The 24,118-nt window shown below is 36.7% G+C and overlaps 1 protein-coding gene across 1 annotated transcript in view; it reads left to right on the forward strand.

Annotated features, from left to right (window-relative positions):
- Window positions 1-21,610, forward strand: part of DKK2 (dickkopf WNT signaling pathway inhibitor 2) — a 104,710-nt gene extending 83,100 nt beyond the window's left edge. Inside the window, exons 2-4 of the mRNA XM_061191183.1 lie at window positions 17,436-17,586; window positions 18,762-18,917; window positions 21,214-21,610. Of these exons, the coding sequence (XP_061047166.1) occupies window positions 17,436-17,586; window positions 18,762-18,917; window positions 21,214-21,464 (558 nt within the window). The 3' untranslated portion in view covers window positions 21,465-21,610. The remainder of the gene's footprint in view (window positions 1-17,435; window positions 17,587-18,761; window positions 18,918-21,213) is intronic.
- Window positions 21,611-24,118: the final 2,508 nt, after the last annotated feature.

Consider the following 24,118-nt stretch of genomic DNA (forward strand, 5'->3'; position numbering starts at 1 on the left):
AATTTATCCTCCCCCCATGTTTCCCCTTTGGTAACCATAAGTTTGTTTTCAAAGTCTTTAAGTCTGTTTCTGTTTTGTAAATAAGTTCATTTGTATCATTTTTCTTTTAGATTCCACATATAAGTGATATCATATATTTGTCTTTGTCTGACTTATTTCACTCAGTATGATAATCTCTAGGTCCATCCATGTTGCTGCAAATGGCATTATTTCATTCTTTTTTATGACTGAGTAATATTCCATTGTACATATGTACCACATCTTCTTTATCCATTCCTCTGTCGATGAACATTTAGTTTGCTTCCATGTCTTAGCTATTATAAATACCGCTGCAGTGAACATTGGGGTGCATGTATCTTTTCGAATTATGGTTTTCTTTGGATATACACCCAGGAGTGGGATTGCTGGATCATATGGTAGTTCTATTTTTAGCTTTTTAAGGACCCTCCATACTGTTCTCCATAGTGGTTGTACCAGTTTGCATTCCCACCAACAGTGTAGGGGGGGGTCCCATTTCTCCACACTCTCTCCAGCATTTATTGTTTGTAGCCTTTTTGATGATGACCATTCTGACTGGTATGAAGTGATATCTCACTGTAGTTTTGATTTGCATTTCTCTAATAATTAGTGATGTTGAGCATCTTTTCATGTGCCTTTTGGCCATCTGTATGTCTTCTTTGGAGAAATGTCTATTTAGGTTTTCTGCCCATTTTTTGCTTGGGTTGTTTGCTTTTTTGATATAGAGCTGCATGAGCTGTTAGTATATTTTGGAGATTAATCCCTTGTCTATCACTTTGTTTGCAAATATTTTCTTCCATTTTGTGGGTTGTCTTTTTGTTTTGTTTATGGTTTCCTTTGCCCTGTAAAACCTTTTAAGTTTAATTAGGTCTCATTTTTTAAATTTTTGTTTTCCTCTTCACTACTCTAGGAGGTGGATCCAAAATGATATTGCTGCAATTTGTGTTGAAGAGTGTTCTGCCTATGTTTTCCGCTAAGAGTTTTATAGTGTCCAGCCTCATATTTAGGTCTTTAATCCATTTTGAGTTTATTTTTGTGTATGGTGTTAGAGAATGTTCTAATTTCATTCTTTTACATGTAACTGTCCAGTTTTCCCAGCACCATTTATTGAAGAGACTGTCTTTTCTCCATTGTATATTTTTGCCTCTTTTGTCATAGATTAATTGACTATAGGTGTGTGGGTTTATTTCTGGGCTTTCTATCCTGTTCCATTGATCTTTATTTCTGTTTCTGTGCCAGTGCCATACTGCTTTGATGACTGTAGCTTTGTAGTATAGCCTGAAGTCAGGGGATCTGATTCCTCCATTCTGTTTTTCTTTCTCAGGATTGCTTTAGCTATTCAGGGTCTTTTATGTTTCCATTCAAATTTTAAAATGTTTTGTTCTAGTTCTGTCAAAAATGCCATTGGTAACTTGATAGGGATTGCACTGAATCTGTAGATTGCCTTGGGTAGTTTAGTCATTTTGACAATATTGATTCTTCCAATCCAAGACCATGGTATATCTTTGCATCTGTTTGTGAAATCTTCAATTTCTTTCATCATCTTATAGTTTTCAGAATACAGGCCTTTTGCCTCCTTAAGTAGGTTTATTCCCAGGTATTTTATTCTTTTTCATACAATGGTAAATGGGACTGTTTCCTTAATTTCTCTTTCTGATCTTTCACTGTTAGTGTATACAAATGCAACAGATTTCTGTGTATTAATTTGTATCCTGCAACTTTACTGAATTAATTGATGAGCTCTAGTAGTTTTCTGGTGGCATCTTTAGGATTTTCTATGTATAGTATCATGCCTCTGCAAACAGTGACAGTTTTACTTCTTCTTTTCCAATTTGTATTCCTTTTATTTCTCTTTCTTCTCTGATTGCCGTGGCTAGGACTTCCAAAACTATGTTGGATAAAAGTGGCAAGAGTGGATATCCTTGTTTTATTCCTGACCTTAGAGGAAATGCTTTCAGCTTTTCATCATTGAGAATGATGTCATCTGTGGGTTTGTCATATATGGCCTTTATTATGTTGAGGTAGGTTCCCTCTTATGCCCACTTTCTGGAGAGCTTTTACCATAAATGGGTGTTGAATTTTGTCAAAAGCTTTTTCTGCATCTAGTGAGATGATCATATGGTTTTTATTCTTCAGTTTGTTAATGTGGTGTATCACACTGATTGGTTTACAGATATTAAAGAATCCTTGCATCCCTGGGATAAATCCCACTTGATCATGGTGTATGATCCTTTCAATGTATTTGTTGGATTTGGTTTGGTAGTATTTTGTTGAGGAGTTGTTTCTTTAAGAGAAAAGAACTTTAGAAAAATAACTGCAATACTATTAATATTATCAAAACTTAGAGTTAACAATAATTCCTTAATATCATTAAATATCCAATAAGTAGAATTCTTGAATGTTTACAATTTTGGAAATTATCAAGGAAAAGTGATTACAATTGAAATTTGTAATCTGTAATGAAGACCAGTGCTTGGTCTTTATTTGTCTGTAAAGTGACACATCGATAAAGTGCTTAGGCAAATTGTGAAATCATTTTGTAAAAAGCACATCTGCAAAATATCTGTAGTTTCCAGGAGCCTGTTATTTTCAGGGTCTCATGAAAATACATGCAGTTTGTAGAGAAGCTCTAGCAACTGTGGCATCTGTTAGCAGGAGGAGTCTTTTTGGCTGGTGAGATGGTGAATTTAAGGATCTACGGCTGGGCTGAGGTTATGTGGAGAGTACTGAACTCATCCTCACCACACCCAGGTTATGCACCCAAATTCCCAGACAATTTTTGTGTTATTTTCAGCAAAGTCTGTCCTCAGTGAAAACCATCCTGCTCTATCACTGGAAATACATTTTTTGCCTGTGATTGGGTATTGGTTGAGAACTTGGCATTGAACCAACCAGACAGCAGGACATGGGTGTGTATTATTACCCCATCTCTGTACATCCAAACATGTTTATCTAACAATGGAAAGACCTCCTGCAGACATTACGAGGACAAGACGTATAGATGTTACATGAACTTCTCTGTAGAGCTCTCCAAACACATGTTGGCAGTTGTGACAGAGAGAGTTAATTTGTTAATACTTAAGAAATTCACTGCTTTGAAGACAAATAGCTCTATGCACAGTTACTGTTAAATATTAATAATAACTATTATTATATAATCAGTAACTGGCTGATTAATCTTTTAACTGATTCATTCTATGAAACTGTGTTTTAAAGAACTGTGATTTCTTTTTGGAAGGTTCCCAAAAAGCAGGACTGGACTTTTTAGCAAATTTGCTGTTATTTATTAATGTCTAAGTATAAGAAAGGCATCCTGATGTTTCTTGGAATCATCATTTGCAAGTTGTGAACAGCTTTCAGTGTACCATTTATAAAAGTACAGCTCCAATTCTCGTTACTATGGGATAAACAGTATTATTTCAAGAGCTCGTTCTTGGCTTTTCCAAAGCATCCTGTTTAAAATCGTAGGCAGAATTTGATCAGTGTGTACAGTCAGTGCTGTGCTCAAGCAGAGGAGATGAAAAGCAGCACATGACCAGATCCTTATGCTTTTGATCCGCCCTCAGAAAAGAGCCTGGCGAGTGCTGGGTTTTGTAATAAAAATCACTTCATCCAACGTTAATGTGGAAACAACTTGATTTGTTTGTGTGAATAAAGTTCTGGTGATCTCATTTAAACCCTGGAAATGTTACAGTCAGACTGTAATCCATCCTATCTGCTACCTGCTGTGCCCAGGTGTGGCTGTGTCTTTCCTTTTCCTACAGAACAAGGGAATCCAATCACTCTAGTCTCTAGACTGTGCAGCTAAACTGTACAGGAGTCTTATAGAGACTTAACCTTTTCAAACACACAGTGACATCTCTGCTTGGACTCAAAACATGTAACAAACATTTCATTTAGGAAATTTGACCTAGAAGGTAGAGTTCTTATTTTTTTCCTTTTTGCGCACGCAATAGGCTCATAGAATCTTTCTACAAATACCAAATATGAATCTAGTTTAAGCTGAGTAAGTTCTTTGCCAATTTCTCTAAGTTCTTAAACTTGGGAGCAGGGCATGAAAAACGTATGGGTGTCCCCAAAATTCTGATGTGTGGGCATAATGAGGGGAGTTGTTAGGTGTGTGTAAGAATTGTAGACATGATTTGAAATGAATTTGGTTCATAACATAGACACGCTGTCCACATTTTGGGGTAAAAATTGACATGCCAATGAGATTTAACTAATTTAACATGGTGAGAACCTTGTTTAACTCAATTTGTTTACGATCATAAACAAGTTAGACATTAAACAAATGTTTTGGTGGTGGCATATCCATGGGGTGAGCATTTGGAAAGCATTAGTTGTTTTGTGCTGGTTGTTATATTGCAGTGACTAAGGTGTATCAAGAAATTGAATCCCTTTAGTATTCCACCTACATACCTTTAGGATGTTTAAAGGAAGCCATCATTAGTTGCTCACCTTTTTGCTTCTTTACAAAAATATCTCATAGTGGTGGAGGTTAACTAGGAACACTATCAGATATGACCTCCAATAAGGAAAATATTGAGAGACAAAGGCAAAGAAAATTTAGAAAGAAGTATTTAGGGTGGAATGTCAACAGGTTCATCTGATCCTCAGAAGTACCCAGTGTCATAGCTCCCACCCACCAAGAGGCTTAAACAATTTCCTGAGGACAATTAGGAAAGAGATGAAATACAGAGTCATTACTATGAATGGCTGCTAGGACAGCATTATTGCTGTGGCAGAGACCATCAATACCACTTAGATATAAAGAGCCTACTTTTCACTTTAGATAATTTATATGTGAAAAATATCATCAGTTATAGGAATGTAATGTAAAGGAGCTGATAATAGCACTTGAAAATGTGAATCTGAGGCTCAACATGAAATATTTGTAGCCAAGTTGCTGGTTGGAAAATTACTCATCCATCAATTTTCTTTCTTTTTTTAAACACATATGGCGTCCTTAGTTAAACAGTTACAGGTTACAAATGATTTATGTAGGACTTAGCTGATTTTTTAAAATCTATTTCAAAATATATACAAAATCATCTCTTGATTTTCAAGTTCATTCTTTTTACCATCTGCTGATGGGTACTTGTATGAGCATTTTTATCAAATCGATGGTACAAATTTCAAACCACTGTTGCAACAATATCTCATTCATTAATTCATTACTGGACAAAATGTGGAATGCTAACTTATTCCACGTGACCATTGGAGAATACAGACATGAAAGATGATTTCCATAATCAAAGAGTATAAAGAAGGCAGAGGAAGAATTTAACAGAAAATGATCTGTGTCATGGGACAAATAAGCATGAGGTGTTAGCAGAATGCAGGTTAAATTGGACATCCAAATCAGCTAGGAGTGAGGAACTAGCCCAGAAGGTTTCCAAAAAGTGAAGTTATTTGATATAATCTCTGAATGAGTTGGAATTATTCTGATGATGAAGTGAATGGAGGAAAGGTATTTGTGGCAGAGGAAAAATGTCTGCAGATCCATAGACATGAGGGTGTGTGGCTGACTAAGGGATGTGCAAGCAGCCCCTATCACTGGAATATATAATGCAGTGCTGGCTGGGGGGGTAGATAGGGGTCATATGCCATGCTAAGAACAAAAATATTTTCTGCTCATCTTTATTGCTACAAAATTGCCTTCTTTGGTTAAAACAAACAAACAAAAACAAATGGGATAGATTTCAGATAGCATCCCAAACATAGTTCCAGAAACACTTTACTGCTGGATGTGAGGGGAAAAAATTTGAAAAAAGTATAGGATTTCAGATTGACGCTAGTAAAGTTGTATTAAAACCTTTATTAACAACTTGGCTGATGAATTTTGTTTGATTTGTTTGCCTAGACTTCCTTTTGACCAAAATAGCACTTGAGTTGTGTTGAGGCAGGACATATCTACCCCAATCCCTGGGGTGATCCTTGCTTTCTTAGCTGCACTCCACTTCTCTTTCCTACTCTCCCTCCCACATCTCACATTCTAAAGCCCCAGACTTGCTGAAAATTCTGCTGGAATGTGAGGCCAGACACAGAGGTGTTAAAAAGAGTCCAATGCCAGTACATCTGGGGATCCTTAGGAATGAACAAGGGCCAAGAAAAGGAGTAGCAGAAATACAGAGGAGCATACTATTTGCAGGGTCTGGAAGGACCAGTGGGATGAAGTGACTTAAGCCCTGAGACATGATTTCATTTTTTTCATCTAGTAACAAATCATCTGACCTCTCTCTCACTTTTGAGAGTGTCCTGGTCACCACAGCAAGCAGATATACAGAGATGTGGGTGGTGTGGGGGACCGATGTCGTCTATGTGTTTTCTTTGAGATTATTAACACATTGAATATGTCATCCTAAATGAACCACATTTCTGAGGCTGAGATTTGAACACCAAGGTCACACAAACCAACGTATCTGTCATCTGGCTCATCATTTCCTTCCTTTCCAATCCTCTAGCAAAGCATTTAAATAGAATTTTTTGATAGAAGTAGATTATAAGCCAATGAGTGATGTCTTTCTCTATGCCATATTGTTCACTAGAAGTAAATTTTCTTTGTCCTTATGTGCTGACCGTCCCTTCCTCCTTCTACACAATAAGAATTTAAATTTGTTCATGGGGGCAGGAGGCTGAGAAGTAAGACCACATGTGTATCAAGATATTGATTATTTTTTGGAAAAATGTTTTATTTTAATAAACAACATATGGTCATATAATTGCTATTATCTGACACTAAAAATAAAAATACTCTCCAGGTTGGGGTTTTTCAACCCAATCATCTTGTGAATACCTGAAATAAATGAGTAGCCTTGGATATTGTAATTTCATCTGTCAGAAAGTCAGGCAATAATTCCCCTGGATGCTTTAAACCTATGATTATGTTAGAGACTCTGAGACTGATTCAAACTCTCTCAAACATTGTCCTGAGCTTTGGAACCCGGAAATGACAACAAAGGTGTACTTAGAGTGCTCTTTGCATGAAGAACTCCTGTGTGAGATCTGCCTTATCAACTAAACATTCCAAATAAGTAAAAATGAAACACAGGCATGTAGCATAGGTCCCTACCTATTTTACAGGTTATATAAATATCAGCTTAAAATACCTAGGGAAAGAATCAAACTGGAAAATAGGAAAGAGTAAGGATGGTAAAATAACTGATTATATGAGATAACGCCTATTCCTTTCTCTTGGTAACAGACACGCTTAGTAACTTACGCAAACTTCTCTCTTAGTAACTCATCCAGAGTTCAGGAGTTGAAGTGCCTCCTCCTGTCGCACATGTAACTCGCCTCTTGCCCCTCTATATCTCAGGAGCGTGTAGTAGTGTAATGATTCTAGTCCATGACTCTTCACGGACTTACTGTTTATTTTCCTCCAAATGGCAAAGGCAGAAATAGATTGAGTTACTTAGGCAGAGTTCTGTGTTAGAACTGTGAACCACCTCTTCGCCCTACTTTTTTTAATCAAAAGGTTTCTTAGGTTTCGATTCAATCTCTGTGGCTATTGCTATTGCGTAAACCTCTTGCTCCAACCTTCTGGGTGATCTTTTGGGACCGTGCTTCATCTCAAATGTTTGCTTCTCCCAGCACACCTAGAGGATAAAATGCTGCCTGCTTTCTTATTTATGACTCTAAATTTAAATGGTACATTTTATATTCTCAAGCAATATTTACACAGGACTTAAAGTAGTTCTTTCTTAAACAGAAATTGAGTTTTTTTCACTGCAAATGAATATTGAGGGCTGTATTTTGCTGTGCTTTTTTCTATCTTCCCAACTATAAAAGAGCAATATTTTCAATTTTATCAGCTTCCATCAATTGTTTCCTCAAAAATCAGATTAGAATATGGTGAGAGGCCATTTGTCTATTAGTCTAGCCTAATTCTTAGAAGAAGTAAAAGAGAATTAAATGAGATTAGAGCAGCATAAAGTTTGTACATTTTATACTAAATGAAATCAGCCAAAACAATAAACATTAGCTCAATTAAATAACTGTTGGAACAATGGATTGTTTATGTGTGTGTGTGTGTGTGTGTGTATATATATATCATTTGGATGTTGCATTGATGGTCTTATTCTGCTAATAAGATGACATTTATGAAACAAAAGAGAATTTTTAATCACGAAACTTCAATCTGTATTCTTGATACACTTGCAAGAAGCCCTGTCTCCAGGAAACCCAAGTTCTTCCAAGCCTTCCTAATATGAAAACCATGAGGCATAAAATTAGCAAGTAATAAGAAATTTCACTTTCAATCTCATAATATTAAAGTTGTCCCTCGGTGTCCCCAGGGAATTGGTTCCAGGAACCCCCACTGTTGCCAAAATTCAAGGATGCTCAAGTCCCTTAGGTGAAATGGCTTAGTACAGTCGAGCCTCTGTGTCAGTGGGTTCCATGTCGGTATGTTCCACGCGTGCACACACACACGCCACACACATCTTCATGGGGTTCTCATGTTCTCATTTCTAAACCCATGATATTATAAGTGAAAACTTACTCCAACTCATGAAACATTTCAAATTCACAAGTGTTTATGTTTGGGCACAGAAATCTTTACCAACATTGACCTACTCTATAATCATAAAGAAGGTCTTCTAAACAGCAGTTTGAAAGTATGTTAAGTTTTCATATCTACCTGTACATCAGTATTTGAATTTTCAATGTGCTTTTCATTGGAAAGGAAAATTTGATGCTATACAAAGAATAGAAAATAATAAAATCATACATCATCTATTTATCATACTTGATACAGGGAGGAAGAGTACTTGTTTTGTAAAGACCAACAGGATACACGATGCAAAGAAAATTGCAAAGCTATGCATTGCCAACACGACACAGGTGTACACCACATGAGGATATGAAACAAGCCAGCAGTAATGGGTGTGTTGACAGCTATGAATCCACACTGTGTTTCTCCCAAAGTGCACTGGTGTGTTTGTTATGTGTTACTTAACTTTTTTATTTGTTTCAGAAATCCTCAAGCCCACCCCTAAACACAGTGGCTAAGTACTAGGAGTGAAGATGAACCTGCCTGGAAATAGTTGTTGTCAGTGAGTCTCTTAGACTCATATTGATGTTAGGGAACCAATTCCCCCCTTAGACCCATGTCTATCTGGGAGGTACTACGGAGTTCATATCTCATGTAGACCAGACACTGTCTGTATAATAAATGTATAAGAGCATCTTTAATCTTTGCAACAATTCTATAAAGCAGTGTTTCCCTATCTTACCTTATCATATAATCACCAGGACAGGATTCATTAAAAAATATAGATCCCTGGACCACATCCAGGCCTACAGAATTAGTCTCTATGAGGAGCCTGTGAATAAGTAGTTTTTAAAGACACCTCATGAGATTTTTAAGATTAGGTAAGGAGGGAAATGCTGCTGAAGGTAGTATTATACCCATTTTATCAAGGAGGAAACGGAGACTCAGTTAAGTAACTCGTACAACAAATTAACTGTGAAGGCATAATTCAAATTGCAATATAACTCCAAATTTCTTCCTACCATGTTACCTTGCTGCAGGTCATGAGGTCAAGCAAATTTGTAAGGCTACAATGAAAATTCTATATTACAGACATTCAATTCTGGATTTAAAAGAAAATGTAAAATTGTGTAGTTTCTTCCTCTGTTTTGGTTATGTCAGTTATACTGAACCAGTTGCAGAATTATAAAGGGCTTCATAATTATATGCGGAGTATAAAGGGCTCCAAACACTGCTGCCAAAGCACTCTGGAAATGCTGTTTGAATATGGGATAGAAGTGTTCTGTCCTATATATTCCAAATGAGGGGGAAATGGTCAAAAACAAGCAAAAATAAAAAGCCATGTACTGTTTAGATTTCTCTAGGTGCTGAGACCGTATGGGAAGGGTTCCTCTTCCCGTTCACCCCATGATCAACAGCAGTAATGGACATGTTACAGTTGAGAAGGTGGTCTATGTTCAAAGTAGAGAATTCCCTGGCATCTCTTTTCTGCTTAATGACATACAGAGAACAGGGTGAAGCAACTAAAGTTGGAGAGGACCCTGCCTTTATTTCACAGAATTATTGTTTCTTAGGATTTAAATGAGGCTTTCTGAATACATTGGGGAGGTTAATGAACCCCTGGCAGAAATCTATCACTCCTAATTTATAATCCAGGCAGTATTAGTAGAAATTCTCTCAATTTTGAACTTTTATATCAAAAATCAAATGTCTAACAAACTTAGCCTTGAAATGAATATGTATAAAAGGTATTCAAAGGTTTTCCACGGTGTGCACAGCATGAATTGTTTTAGGGAATCAATTTCCAGATCCTCAACTTCCATGGTTCTTTTTCTTAGAATTGTCTGGAATATGCCTGTGTTTACAATAAGTCTTTTGCTATTTTATGTGGGAAAAAAAGCAAAACCATCACGCATTCCAAATCTTGATATATTGCATTAGCCAGAGGTATAAAATCCACTTTTGGATGAAAAACTAAAATAGAATTTGGAATATTGGTTTTAACAAAGATATTCTTTTCTTTTTAAGTTAATTAATTAATTTATTTATTTTTTATATTTATTTTTGGCTGTGTTGGGTCTTCGTTTCTGTGCGAGGGCTTTCTCTAGTTGCGGCAAGTGGGGGCCACTCTTCATCGCGGTGCGCGGGCCTCTCTTGTTGCCGAGCACAGGCTCCAGACGCACAGGCTCAGTAGTTGTGGCTCATGGGCCTAGTTGCTCCGCAGCATGTGGGATCCTCCCAGACCAGGGCTCGAACCCGTGTCCCCTGCATCGGCAGGCAGATTCTCAACCACTGCACCACCAGGGAAGCCCAACAAAGATATTCTTAATGGTTGATCAGGGCATCCTAAATGTACAAAGGCACTTTCTTTCCTTCTCTTATCTTGTTCTTGGATTGATCCCTTGATCATTATGTAGTATCCTTCCTTGTCTCTTGTAACAGTCTTTATTTTAGTCTATTTTTTCTGATATGAGTATTGCTACTCCAGATTTCTTTTGATTTCCATTTGCATGGAATACCTTTTTCCATCCCCTCACTTTCAGTCTGTATGTGTCCCTAGATCTGAAATGGGTCTCTTGTAGACAGCATATATACAGGTCTTGTTTTTGTATCCACTCAGCCAGTCTATGTTTTTTGGTTGGAGCATTTAATCCATTTACATTTAAGGTAATTATCAATATGTATGTTCTTATTGCCATTTTTAAAATTGTTTTGGATTATTTTTGTAAGTCTTTTTTTCTTCCCTTCCTCTTTTGTTCTCTTGTGATTTGATGACTATCTCTAGTGTTGTGTTTGGAGTGCTTGTTCTTTTTTGTGTTACACACAAAAAAGAGGTTTTCCCATGAGGTTTTGATATAGCAGTCTATATATATACGAGGTTGTTTTAAGTTGCTGGTCTCTTAATTTCAAATCCATTTCCCATTTCCTGCATTTGTGCTCTCCTCTTCTCATGGTTGCTGGTTTTGATATCATACTTGTGTGTGGATGATTTCCTACTTTTACTGTATGTTTGCCTTTACTGGTGAGCTTTCCTATTTGTGATTTTCTTGTTTCTAGTTGTGGCCTTTTTTTTTTTTTTTCCACCTAGAGAAGTTTCTTTAGCATTTGTTGTAAAGCTAGTTTGGTGGTGCTGAATTCTCTTAGCTTTTGCTTATCTGTGAAGCTTTTGATTTCTTCATTGAATCTGAATGAGAGCCTTACTGGATAGAGTATTCTTGGTTGTAGGTTTTTCCTTTTCATCACTTTAAATATCCTTCTCTTATTACTAATTTTTAAAAAGTGAATCTTGGCCCCAGTTGGAAAGTTCTGGATATAGAACATTCAAAAGAGCTGTTATGACTTGTGCGTTTTAAAATTTAACTGAATGAATGTCTTCTAAGACTAACTTGTTGAAGGAAGAATATCTATTGGTAAATATGTTGTGATTTATTTTAGAATCAGGATGCATTTAGGATCAGGCTGCGTTGATCAATATTTTATTGAATCATGACAAATTACTGTGAACTTCACCTTATAAAATGTTTAATGTTATATATCATATTAATAAAACAAACTTATACAGAAACATTTTACATGTCAAATGCGATGATACATGTTTTTTAAAATTAGTTTAGGGGTAATGCAGGCAAAACATTTGTAGATCATAGAACATAGTTGTTAGTGTCTGGATCATAGCTGGTGTTCAATAAATAAAAGCTGAATAAATAATTATTGAATACTGAATGAATACCCAAGCAGCCACCCTAAGAACCTATGGCACAGATCCAGAACACCATGAAATATCTGAAAATTTCCTCTCAAATTTAATATAGCTCAATTCTCCTGGCCTTAGGTTCAGGAACCCTCAAAGATGCATCTAGTAAACCCCTATCCCCTAGAGGTAATTGTGGACAAAGGAAAAGATCAAATTGCATAGCCTTTGGCATGAAGTGTACAACTGCGCATTAGCCAGATTGAGTTATATTTCCCTGCACCTCCTGCAGTTGCAATGTTAGGGTTTGAGTTTGAAATGACCACCTTAAAGGATAGTGTATTTTGCATGCTCACTGAAATACAGATCTATCATGTGGAATGTCATGACAAGGGAAATTAATCTTTAAGAACCTAGAGGACACCAGTGTGATCTGGTTTCCCAAATGTAATTGCCAACCCTTTGCTGTGCTCTCTTTAAGACCCCAGACATGTTCCAATCCCCAGCCCTTTGCTGCTACCTCCCTCTATCCACTTGCCTCAAATGTTTTTCATTCCCACAGCTGGGTTGTCCCCCTGCAGGCTTTCTTCTGCCTGCCCAGCTGATGACGTTTTTCTGGCTCCAGAAAACTTCCGAGATTGTTACAAACAGTGCTTACAGGGGACAAAGGATTGTCCCAATTAAAACAACAACAACAACAAAACTAGGACAGTCTTGCAAGAATCCAAATGGGTGGGTAGCCGACATGAACACTTTATGTTGTTTCTCTCTTCTTCATTCCCCCCATCATTAAACAGGAACATGTCATTGTTGTGAAAGCTTGGGAGTTAAACTAAGGTTTTAGCTGTGGCCAAAGGTCTGTTGAATAGTCAGTGCTGCTGAGATACCTGAAACACTTTTTCTCATTTCATAATCACTTCACTGTTGCACTGGGGGGTTCTAAGGGATGGGCAGTAATTGGAAAATAAGAATAAATTCAGCCCTAAATCTAAGTCTTGATTTAACAGGCCTTTTCTCCCTGCAGTTTTAAGAATAATTGAAAAAAAAAAAAAAAAGTCTCAATTAGTTTAAATAAGATGCAGTAACATTTTATTTTGTTCATTAGAATATTATTTAATTATCATTATTTGCATGATGGGATTTTGCTTATAACTCTGATTACACTGAGTTTAAGTGGACATAAAACTGTTGTCACAAAAATGGAATGAGAAAATGTTGTTTACAGGCTTGTGTTTTCCGCCAGTATTCTGTTTTTTCCAACAGCTGCAGCAGGACATGCTGTTGGTATTTGGAGGCTTCTAGAAAGAGAAGTGGCCAAGTTTATTTTCCTAATCTCTAAATTCAGCACATAGGTCACCACTCAAACACCTTTTCTATGTGTGCATTGATAGTCATTATTAAATGCTCTTAGTCACGACACCTTACAATGAGGCCTAAAAGCCAGGGCAGGGCTCTGATCCCCAAGTGTTCTGCCGCTGAGCACATGTGGTTTATCTGCAGAAGTTACTTAACCTCTCTTCACTTCATTGTTAAAACTGTAATAAATAAAGGTTCTAGATTAGCAAAAATATCCTTTATACTAAAAAAGAAATGCTCACTTCTGACAGACTTATTTTCAAGCTGTGTCCAATGTGTTCACTCTTATTTTAGTCCGTGTCATGGTGGTAATGATAACTAGCACTGCTATTTATGGGAACCACTGTATTTTTAGCCTAGAAAGGGGGTTGGGCAAAACTTCTCTGTTTTTTGGCCTGATCATGGACAGCTCTCATGTTTTCTTAATTTATGGCCCATCATCTGCTATTATTAGATATCGCAAATGAATTTATCCCCTAAGTGTGACTAAAGCTAAGTCATGAATGATTCTGCATGAAGGCGAGTATTCCTGGATGCTCAGGCAACCAAATTTCTGATTCAGTTTTGGAACTTTTAGAACAGGATAGGCATGTATGAAGTCTCTCCCTAATTCTTTCACTTGATTTCCAGTCTTCCACACAGACTGTCATTGTTCCTAAACTCAAGTAAATGAAGAACCATAAAAATTGACAATTAATAATTTCCATAGCAGGTTAAGAAAATCAGTCTTATTCATTTATAAAATAAGTACCAGGGAAGCATATTATTATTTTTGTTAAATGGAAACTTAGACTAAGGTACTCAAATGTAAAAATCATCATTAAATGGGACCTTTGGAGGCCAAAGTAAAGGGAAAGTATTTTTCCGTGGGAAAGCTTCTTAATGACACTTTTATTAATGTATATAATTCCCTTCAGTGGTCTGTTAATTGCCACAGGTCACTTCTTCAGGATTCTCCATAACTACTTTAACTATATGTTTTTTTCCCATCTCTATCTCTGTCTCTGTCTCTCTCCCAATCTCCCTCCCTCGCCTAATATGATACCATTTCCAGACATGTTAAAAGGGTTAACGTAGGAAAAACCCAATAGCAAGCTGCAGAGCCTCATACTTGAGTTGAAAACTCTTTACTAAAAAATAATGCATTAGGCTGAAAACATGAGAATTGGTATTAATGGGTCAGAATCACATTTTCTCCTGTTCTGTATTCTCTTGCTAATGGTTACACCAAGGGAAACTTTATGGCTGACTAGATCCATCCTGGGGGAACACTGATTTCAGATGTTTCTGAAATATCACTTGCTTTCCCTAAACTTGTTTCAATCAATTTTTCTCATCCATTCTTGATTTTATTCATATATAAAAGCTGTTTTTTGGAGCCAGGAGTTCCATAAGCATACTAGAAGCTGTGTAATATAACCTTTCATTTCCATTATTAAAATTTATTTATTTTTTGTCATAGCACTCCTCTTAGTATTATGTTCTGGGATTCCATTCCAAGGACAAGTTCACATTAACAATAACCTTCAATTTAAAAAAAAATCCTGCATACTTTTTCTGCCTATATCATTTATATTTCAAGCCAATTAAAAGATATATTGGAACATAATAAAACTACCTGATATTTTTTTCTCTCTTCCCTCTAAAAATTGGTGAGAATTTTACTGTTTTACTGTGATCCCATTCACAAAGTACTACTGTGCATATTACTTTTTGTAATAGCATCAAATATTTTCCATCTCAAGTATTTTCCATTTCCCACCAACTGAGAACGGGAAGACTATGATGTGCTTTCCACAATTTTCTGCATAAATGAACTGCTACTTTTAGCAAACAACTTGCTTTCTACCATACAGGCTATTTTTTAGGAATGGAATCAAGTATTATTCTGTATTCAGAATCCCTTGAAGAGTCATTGTTTGAGTTGAATTGCACATGATGTTTTAGGTGGCATGTGTTTACTTCCATTGAAAGAACATGTCCTATTTTTGAGGAAGGAAAAGAAACTTGTGAGACATCAGATGTTGTTTCTTGCAAAACAATTTGGTGAAATAAATGTAAATGAATCAGAAACATGTGAATTGTATTTCAGTTAAAATTAATGGGTTTAAATATGAAGGCAGTAAAGTGCTCAGGGGGGAAAGAGTGTAGCAAGTCGGGAAGTGACATTTGTTTTTTCATCCGTCTTGGACTCTTGAAAATGGCCTAATACTCTGAATTCAACCTTATTCAGAGTCTCTCAAGTCTAATGATGGAGTTATAGACTGGGACAATAGTATTCAAATTAATTTTGTAGCTTTATCTTGCTCCAGTTATAATGTGGGCGTCAAACATTGCCACTGTGCAATTTTTCAAAAGCACTTTCAGTTTGAAGTTAGAGGTTTTTCTATTTTCTATTCTCTTCTGAGGGTAAACAGTAAATTGTAATGATGCTAAAAGTGTATTTTTTTTCATAGAACAACAATGTAAAGTTTTCAGAGTCACATATCAACTTCGTATTTATTTCCTCTTTCTAAGATGAACAGATCTAAATGGAAAACGCAGGGGGCAGAATGCATACACACATAGGCAGGAGAAGGGCACAGGGAGAAAAGGCGATGGAACAGAGTGAGAGAGAATGAGAGAGGGGGGAAGGAATAAGCAATGCATGCAGGGGTGAGGTCATCAAGCCTCATTTCAAAAGTAAAGCGCTCAAACCACACTACTTATTTTAGAGTCACAAAAATTGTATCCCATAGTTTTATAGTCATATCATTTATGCTTGCTTAAAAACAACTACATAGATTCTTTTTATTTTTGTATTTTTCAATTTTAAAAAAATGCATTACTCTGAAAAGCAGGGAAAAAAATGAACTACAAAAAAAAAAAAAAAAAAAAGGACTTAACAAATAATTTTCCCTGTCAACATGCCTCAAAATGTGAGTACTGTAAGTTTGATGTGTGGTGTGATATTTCAGTTTCTCAACTCTCAGTCTCTGAAAACAGGGACATTTTAAGTGTTCCAGTAACTTGCAAGAGACAAGGAGTATATAACTGGAGTGTGTGTTTATATATATATATATATATATTCTTTTTTTTTTGAGATAATATATGACACTGCTTAAGTAGCCTTCTGAACATACAGCTTGGTAGAGAAATGTAGCAACAGAAGTCCTTTCTGTATAAGTTGAAGGTACAGTAAACCACAGGGCTGTTTTTGCATGTTAAGAGCCTGCTTTTTTGTTTCCTGAGAACGTGATGCTGCATGAATAATTGGAGTTGAGCATCTCTGACCCCCCAGAGCTCTGCTGCTGCCCACCACTGAGTTTGGAATGAAGATGCTGCTCCTTGATTTCTTTGTGCCAAAAGGTTCATTGCTTCCAACTCTTCTTAAAAGCGTCTCCCCTCTTTGCTCCTCTTACCTGTTCCATAATTGGGCAGGAGATGTGTTTTAGCTGCTACCACAGCCCTTTGTTGCTTTATTTAACCTTCTCCTCATCCTAGTTTAGTGGATAAAAAATGGAGTGGCTAGGCTGTTTCATTTACACCTTAAATAGTGGCAATATAACATTTAGAACTGGTTTTGAGCTCCCAGAGTCACTCTTTAGGGCTCTTCTAATCAACATAAAGTCTAAATCCTAACCCCTAATTTGTGTCAATGAAAATATATGAATAGTGTCAACTTTATCTTCGTCACCATCAACAGTAAATATTTATAAAGTCCTCAATTAAGTAACTGTTACTAGGCAGTATCTCTGCTGAGCACATTATTACGATGGTATATTTCCTTTGAGGAGGGATATATTGTGATTGATTTTCCATCATGATTTGGTGCAGTAACTTTTTGTTACAAGATCTAATCTTTGCTTTTGGTGTTGTTGTTCCACTTCATGACAGGCCTACCCTTGTAGCAGTGATAAGGAATGTGAAGTTGGGAGATATTGCCACAGTCCCCACCAAGGATCTTCGGCCTGCATGGTGTGTCGAAGGAAAAAGAAGCGCTGCCATAGAGATGGCATGTGTTGTCCTGGCACCCGCTGCAATAACGGTAAAGGTCTCGCTCAGTGTTGAAGGGCCTCTTTCCTTTCATGTAGGAGGCCTGGCTACCAAGTTAGGCTGCCTTCTCCTTAGTCAGACTCCTGAAATGTAAGGAGCCTTTCAAAATTGGCAGGAATGGGATCAGGGTTTAGATATGTATAAGATTACCTGGATTCCCTCTCAAATCTTAGTTTTCCTGGGCTCTGATCATCTCCTATAATTTATAATCTATGCTGATCTAGGATTTGCCATATTGAAATGTTGCATATAAATAGCTAGATGTTCTATTCCACTAAACACTTAAGCAGATATGTGTAAAGGAACCAAAGAAAGGAACATGCTATGATTTAGCAATACACTTGTGAATCTGTTTTCCATTTCCATACTAGTTTCATACTTTTACTCTTATACTCAAGGTGTCCTCTGTTGAAGGCCCTACCCCGTGGCATGCACAAATGCTGATGGAGTGATTGGTTCCTCCAAAAGGAGACACAGGAGTCTATTCCCTGGCCTTCACCCAATCTCAATGAGCTTAGAGGCAGACAATTCAGCATTAATGATAAAATGCAGAACCACCAACAACACATGGTAAAACCATTAAATAATTGCAGAAGGTGATCAGAAACATACACTTAGTCATACAAAACAACATAATCAGGCTCCTATTCCTATACTTACTCCTGACCTCTGGGCACAGTCCTATTGGAAGTGCCCTGGACAAGAAGAGGTGAAGGCAAGAAGACCTCACACCACTAGAGGCATTTACAGTGTAGACAAGGATTATACTGTTGACTGAAAAAGGAACCTTGATCTTTTTCTGATCAGATGTCTGATTAGACAATTTTAAGGTACTAAGAGCCAATCATAATTTAATACTTTACTATGTCACTATTCTAAGCACTTCACATGTATTCACAGTAATTTAGTGAAATGAATTCTGTTTTCATCCTTATTTTTGCCCAAGGTCACTTGGTCTTGAGGGTGGCGAGATTCAAATCAAGAAAGCCTGGCTCAGGACCAAACTATTCAATTCTCAGTCTGGACAAATATGTAAATAGATGAATAGATGAATGAATAGATAGTTGATAGATAAATGGCTTCATACCTCACATCGGGAGAATACTTGGATAAGAATCACACTTTAGAGAATTGAATAAGTCTAACTGATTACCTGACCATCTCCAGGCATCTGTATCCCCGTCACTGAGAGCATCTTAACTGCTCACATCCCAGCTCTGGACGGCACTCGGCACAGAGATGGAAACCACGGTCACTACTCAAACCACGACTTGGGATGGCAGAATCTAGGAAGAACACACACTAAGATGTCACATATAAAAGGTAGGGATATCTGTAGCTCTATGTTTACTTTTTCTTGTTTTATAATGAAGTAAAAGAAAAATATCGATAATTAATTCCATTGGTTTTGTGTGTAATTTGAAAAAAAATATTGGGAAGTTACTTTAATAGCAAGATTTTAACTGAATTTCTTAATTCTTAATTTTGAGGATGCTAGAGGTTTCTTAGAGATCTTAAATTGTTAGAAAATACATATTACAAGAATTGCAGTACCCCAATTAACCATGCCATTTTCTAAACAGTCCTGCCTTTCTACAGGATGTTTAGAATACATCTTTTATACAAGCATTTCTCTTCCATATTCAAGCATAAAGCATTCCAAAAAATAAATGGGAAAATGTTTGCTGCCATATGATTAAATCACTAAGATTTAGAGTCTTTTTCTCATCTTTGCAGATTCAAAAATTGTATTTCACTTAACAACCGGATAATATACTGCGCATAAACCAATTCACCAAAAATAATTGAGATTACATATGCCCATAAAATGCCCTGCCTTGTGTCAAAATATTTGGGAAGCCTAATCACTAATAGTAAAATTTTAAAGTATGAAATTATTGAACCCAGTTACTAATAGTAAAATTTTGAAAAACAGAAATACCTGTATTTTTTTGTTTTGAAATACATGTATTTTTAAAGGAAGTTTTTGCAAGTGTATTCTGTGGAGCACTATTCTTTCAAGACGTTCTGTGAATGAAAGAGCCCTGTGTTCAAGAGTTTTGTAATAAGGTATCTCCCCATTTCTGGAACTTTATAATAAACATTGATATATTGAAGTCCAGCAATGAGGAAAACTGGTTAACTTTTTTAAACATTGTATTTCCCTGGTTTACTTGACCGCAAAACCATTTCCCCACATTTTCACCTTCTGCAGAGCTAGTATCCTAGAGAATATCTGACCTATTAGTCCAACCTGGAATACTAATGGTCAAATCAATAGGGCTAAAGAGACTGACAATTCCTCTTCAATTATCCCTTGTCTACACTCCCTGAAGGCCTAAGTGCTTTACCCACATCTCCTATTTCTAGTCCACCAAATTCACATGCATTTGTTAGTACGTGAGTATCCTTCTTTATTCTGACAGATATCTATGTCACAGTACAGTTTCAAATTTATTGCTTTTATCTAATTATATGTGGAATTTTCTAACGGCAGCCAGTAATGAATCTTATACAGCTCAGCTAGTGAGTTGCATCCACATCACACAGTGGAGCTGGTGACGTCTGGGATGACAGCTAACCTTTTAGAACAGGCTTGGCACATTATGGCCTGTGAGCCAAGTCTGTCCTGCCGCCATTTTTGTAAATAATGTTTTATTGTAACACAGACTTGCCCATTCACTTAGGCATTATCTGTGGCAGTTTTTATGATAACAACAGCAGGATGAGGAGCTGTGACACAGATCACATGGCCTAAAAAGTTTAAAGTATTTACAATCTGGCAGGTTACAAAGAAGCTTGTTGACTAGTACTTTTTTATAAAGATTACACATCAACCCAGCTGTGACGTGTGGGTGTTCTTTGCTGACTTGATTGTTTTTCTGAATTAAATACCCAGATTTGTGTTCCTACGTCATTTTTATGATGGGTTCTTGGTTGACCCTGGGGCTATCTGCCCTTGCTCTGCTCCACTCTGTATCTCAGCTTCTTATAGACTTCATTTCCTGGGCTCCCCGTCAGATGGCTTCCGACCACATGGGTTTGGCTGTGGTGAGACTGAGAGGTAGAGGAAGGGAAAAGCCAACAGATTCTCTCTGCCTCAGGTAGTGTTTCTGGCAGAGCCGTACCTCGTTGGGGCCTCAGCTCCTGCCAGGTGGGCCTGTTGGGATTCCAGTTTCCACCCTTGCCCCATTCAGATACCACCGGCTCCTTTGGATCCTCCAGACTAAATGTGGTAGTGGCTTCCTGTTGTGTGGCTTTACCATCCTCTGGTACTTCTTAGCCCTGCCACTCACTACCTATGTGACCAGTTCTCTGCATTAAATATCTTCTCTTTTGAATACTCAGAGATTCTGTGTTCCTGGCTAGATTTTAACTGACACATGGTGTTTAGGAGTCCCAGACAATTACAGCCTTCTCCTTGAATCAGAGTTTGTTTACTCTTTCCAAGAAGGTACCAAATTAATTAATTTGAAAGCAATTCTGTTTACTTATTTTCACTTACCTAGTAAACAAAAAAAAAGAACAGAGAAATATCTAAAAGCACACCATGCCAAAGTAAAGAGAAGATTTTTTTCTAAGGTGTCACGGTAAAATCTTTTGGTCATCCTCTCTGTAGGGCATGAAGGAGACCCCTGTCTACGATCATCAGACTGCACTGAAGGGTTTTGCTGTGCTCGTCACTTCTGGACCAAAATCTGCAAACCAGTGCTCCATCCGGGAGAAGTCTGTACCAAGCAACGCAAGAAGGGCTCTCACGGGCTGGAAATCTTCCAGCGGTGTGACTGCGCAAAAGGCCTGTCTTGTAAAGTATGGAAAGATGCCACCTACTCCTCCAAAGCCAGACTCCACGTGTGCCAGAAAATATGACCACCTCTGAGGGCGGAAAAGCACCACTAGCAGACTGTGAATCTGTGTATTTAGTACATTATAGCATGGCGACTTCAGAAGGGCTAAAGTGAGGAGTGTCACAAGATTATAGATCACAGAAAGAGAAAGAAAATGGAGCAGATTAGAAAGGGTGACAAGTGTGGTACAATCAATCAGTGTGTTTCCACCATGCACCTTGTTTATGTAAATAATGTATACATTTGTGAAAATGCTATGACTCAAAAAAAAAAAAACAGTGAAATTACTGACGAATACCATGTGACTTTCCAGCAGTTTAGGTTGTGCTAGAGGATCAGTTTCCTTCACATTGGTGATTGATTGCCTATAAAAATAACCTAAAAGCCATATTTCTCTTTAAAGTTATACTTTACTTTAACAACAAAATACTCCCCATATATCCTGGCATACAATAGACTCTAAAACATTGAAAAGAGGGGTTGTTAAATAGGAAACAAAAGTGTGGAGCAGAGTTAATTTGCAACACAGAATCACCTTTTAATTTGGAACACTACTTCTTAACCACTCAATTAAAGACCTTTGTAGATAGATAAGAAAAAAAAAGCAGTCGATATTTTCCAAATAATATCAAAATAATCACAGGTCTTTTGTCTAGTCCTTCAGAAAAAAACAAACTCGTTTTTCCTCAGACTGCTTATTTACATTTTTCAAAACTTTAATTTCACTTATAATTAATAAGAACCAGTATAATAAGATAAAAATAATCCATTCAGATTCTAAAGGATCTAAATTGCATCTCTCTTGATTGTATGTGATTCCTACCCATTTTATTCTCCATATTATACACGTTATTTGTGAACAGCACCGAGCAGAATTCTGATTATAAAAGTTTTAAGATGCCCAAAATAAAAGTTACTAGATCACATTTTTTAAAGCTTTGGCATTCCCTATTTTTGATAGAATTGGACATTTATTCTTTACACACTCTGCAGTATAGTAGGGTAAAGCTGATAAAAGAGACGAGCTACATGTGTCCTGCACTGAAGCACAGCAAGAAAATAAATAGGGAAAACGCTGTCAAGTGTCCAGGTTTTGGCAACACATAGATCGTATGTCTGAAGCACAAACTCACTTTTCATATTTGAAGCCCAAGACTGCACAACCTAAATGGAAGTTTTCCATGGGATTTGCTATCACAATATTTACTACGCAGATGAGTTCAGTGTGAGTTAACTACTTGACCTCAAAATATTTATTTTCTATTTTTGAGGTCCTAAAATAATCTTAATATGAGGAGGTCTCATTAAATGGACTCCAAGACAGGTAGGATAGTAAGCTTCCATTGCCCTCGGTAAGCTTCTTTCTAACTGGCTGGCACCATCTGATTTTTTCTGCACCAGCCTCTCTCTGCAACAGCTGTTTCTTTGCCAAAGATACAGTTTCTATTTTCTGCAGTCATTGAGATTAAAAATATATAAATGGAATAACTTGTAAAATATACATTTTGCTAATCTATAGAAACCACAGGTTCTAAATTCTTTGAATCCATTTTATTACTTTTTTACTTTACTCAGTTCTAAATATTATGTCTAGAGCATAAAGCAAAAAAGTTATCTTATAGTTGTTACTTTTGACCTTTTCTTTTATAGACCTTAAGTCACTCCTTAATTTTCTTTTACTTAAATCCCAGTTGCAGTCTCACATTCACGTTCTCCCAGTAGAAACTCAACCTGAGCCTGCATGTCTATTAAGAATTTCAGCTTCCCACATACATTTACAAGTATGATTAAGATTTACATTTTCCCCACATGTCTGTTAAAACTTATTAGCTAATCTATCCAAGAACCAAAGTCTGTACACAAGCAGGTTTCTATAAGCTTGGCAACATGAAAATGGAACATTTTAGTCAAACATTTCTTATATAGCAATCTGGTTTCTGCATTTTTTTCCTTATGTACATCCCTTCAAAAATTATTATTTGAAGTAATTTATTTACAGGAAATGTTAATGAGATGTATTTTCTTATAGAGATATTTCTTACAGAAAGCTCTGTAGCAGAATATATTTGCAGCTATTGACTTTGTAATTTAGGGGAAATGTATAATAAGATAAAATATATTAAATTTTTCTCCTCCAAAAATGGAATTCAAACTTCCTTGTGTTTTGCTTATGGGAAAAACTTTTATAGAATCATAGATTCTCTGAGTTCAAGTGGACTGGGTCTGATGTTGCAGTCTTAGTTGAAATCCTTTGGATGACATCACCATGAGATGATCTAAGGCAGTTTTACTATTACTGAAGGTGCTTATTTCATGGCAGGACAGCTGTAATTGTTTGTTTGAAAGTTCTTTTTTCATTAAACTAAAGTATTCCAGCTTGTGCTTACCACCCATTTATTCTTACTTTGCCTTCTGGAACATTTTAGAACACAAACTCTCCACAAACCTCTTTAAAACACTTGAAGTCACCTACCATATTTCCTATAACCTTCTCTCCAGGTTAAAATTTCCCACAATAGAGATGCCAGCATGCTTAGGGTATTGGTTCATTCCTCTATGGCACAAAGAAAATACAAAATATCTTTATCCCTATATAGCTATAGACTGGCCCTGCGTGACCTAAAATCTACTTCCTAGGAAGGTCTTTCCTCTGTTTCCTGAATACAAAGATGTCAG

This window comes from Eubalaena glacialis, chromosome 5 (assembly GCF_028564815.1).
Source record: "Eubalaena glacialis isolate mEubGla1 chromosome 5, mEubGla1.1.hap2.+ XY, whole genome shotgun sequence".
NCBI classification, from domain to species: domain Eukaryota; kingdom Metazoa; phylum Chordata; class Mammalia; order Artiodactyla; family Balaenidae; genus Eubalaena; species Eubalaena glacialis.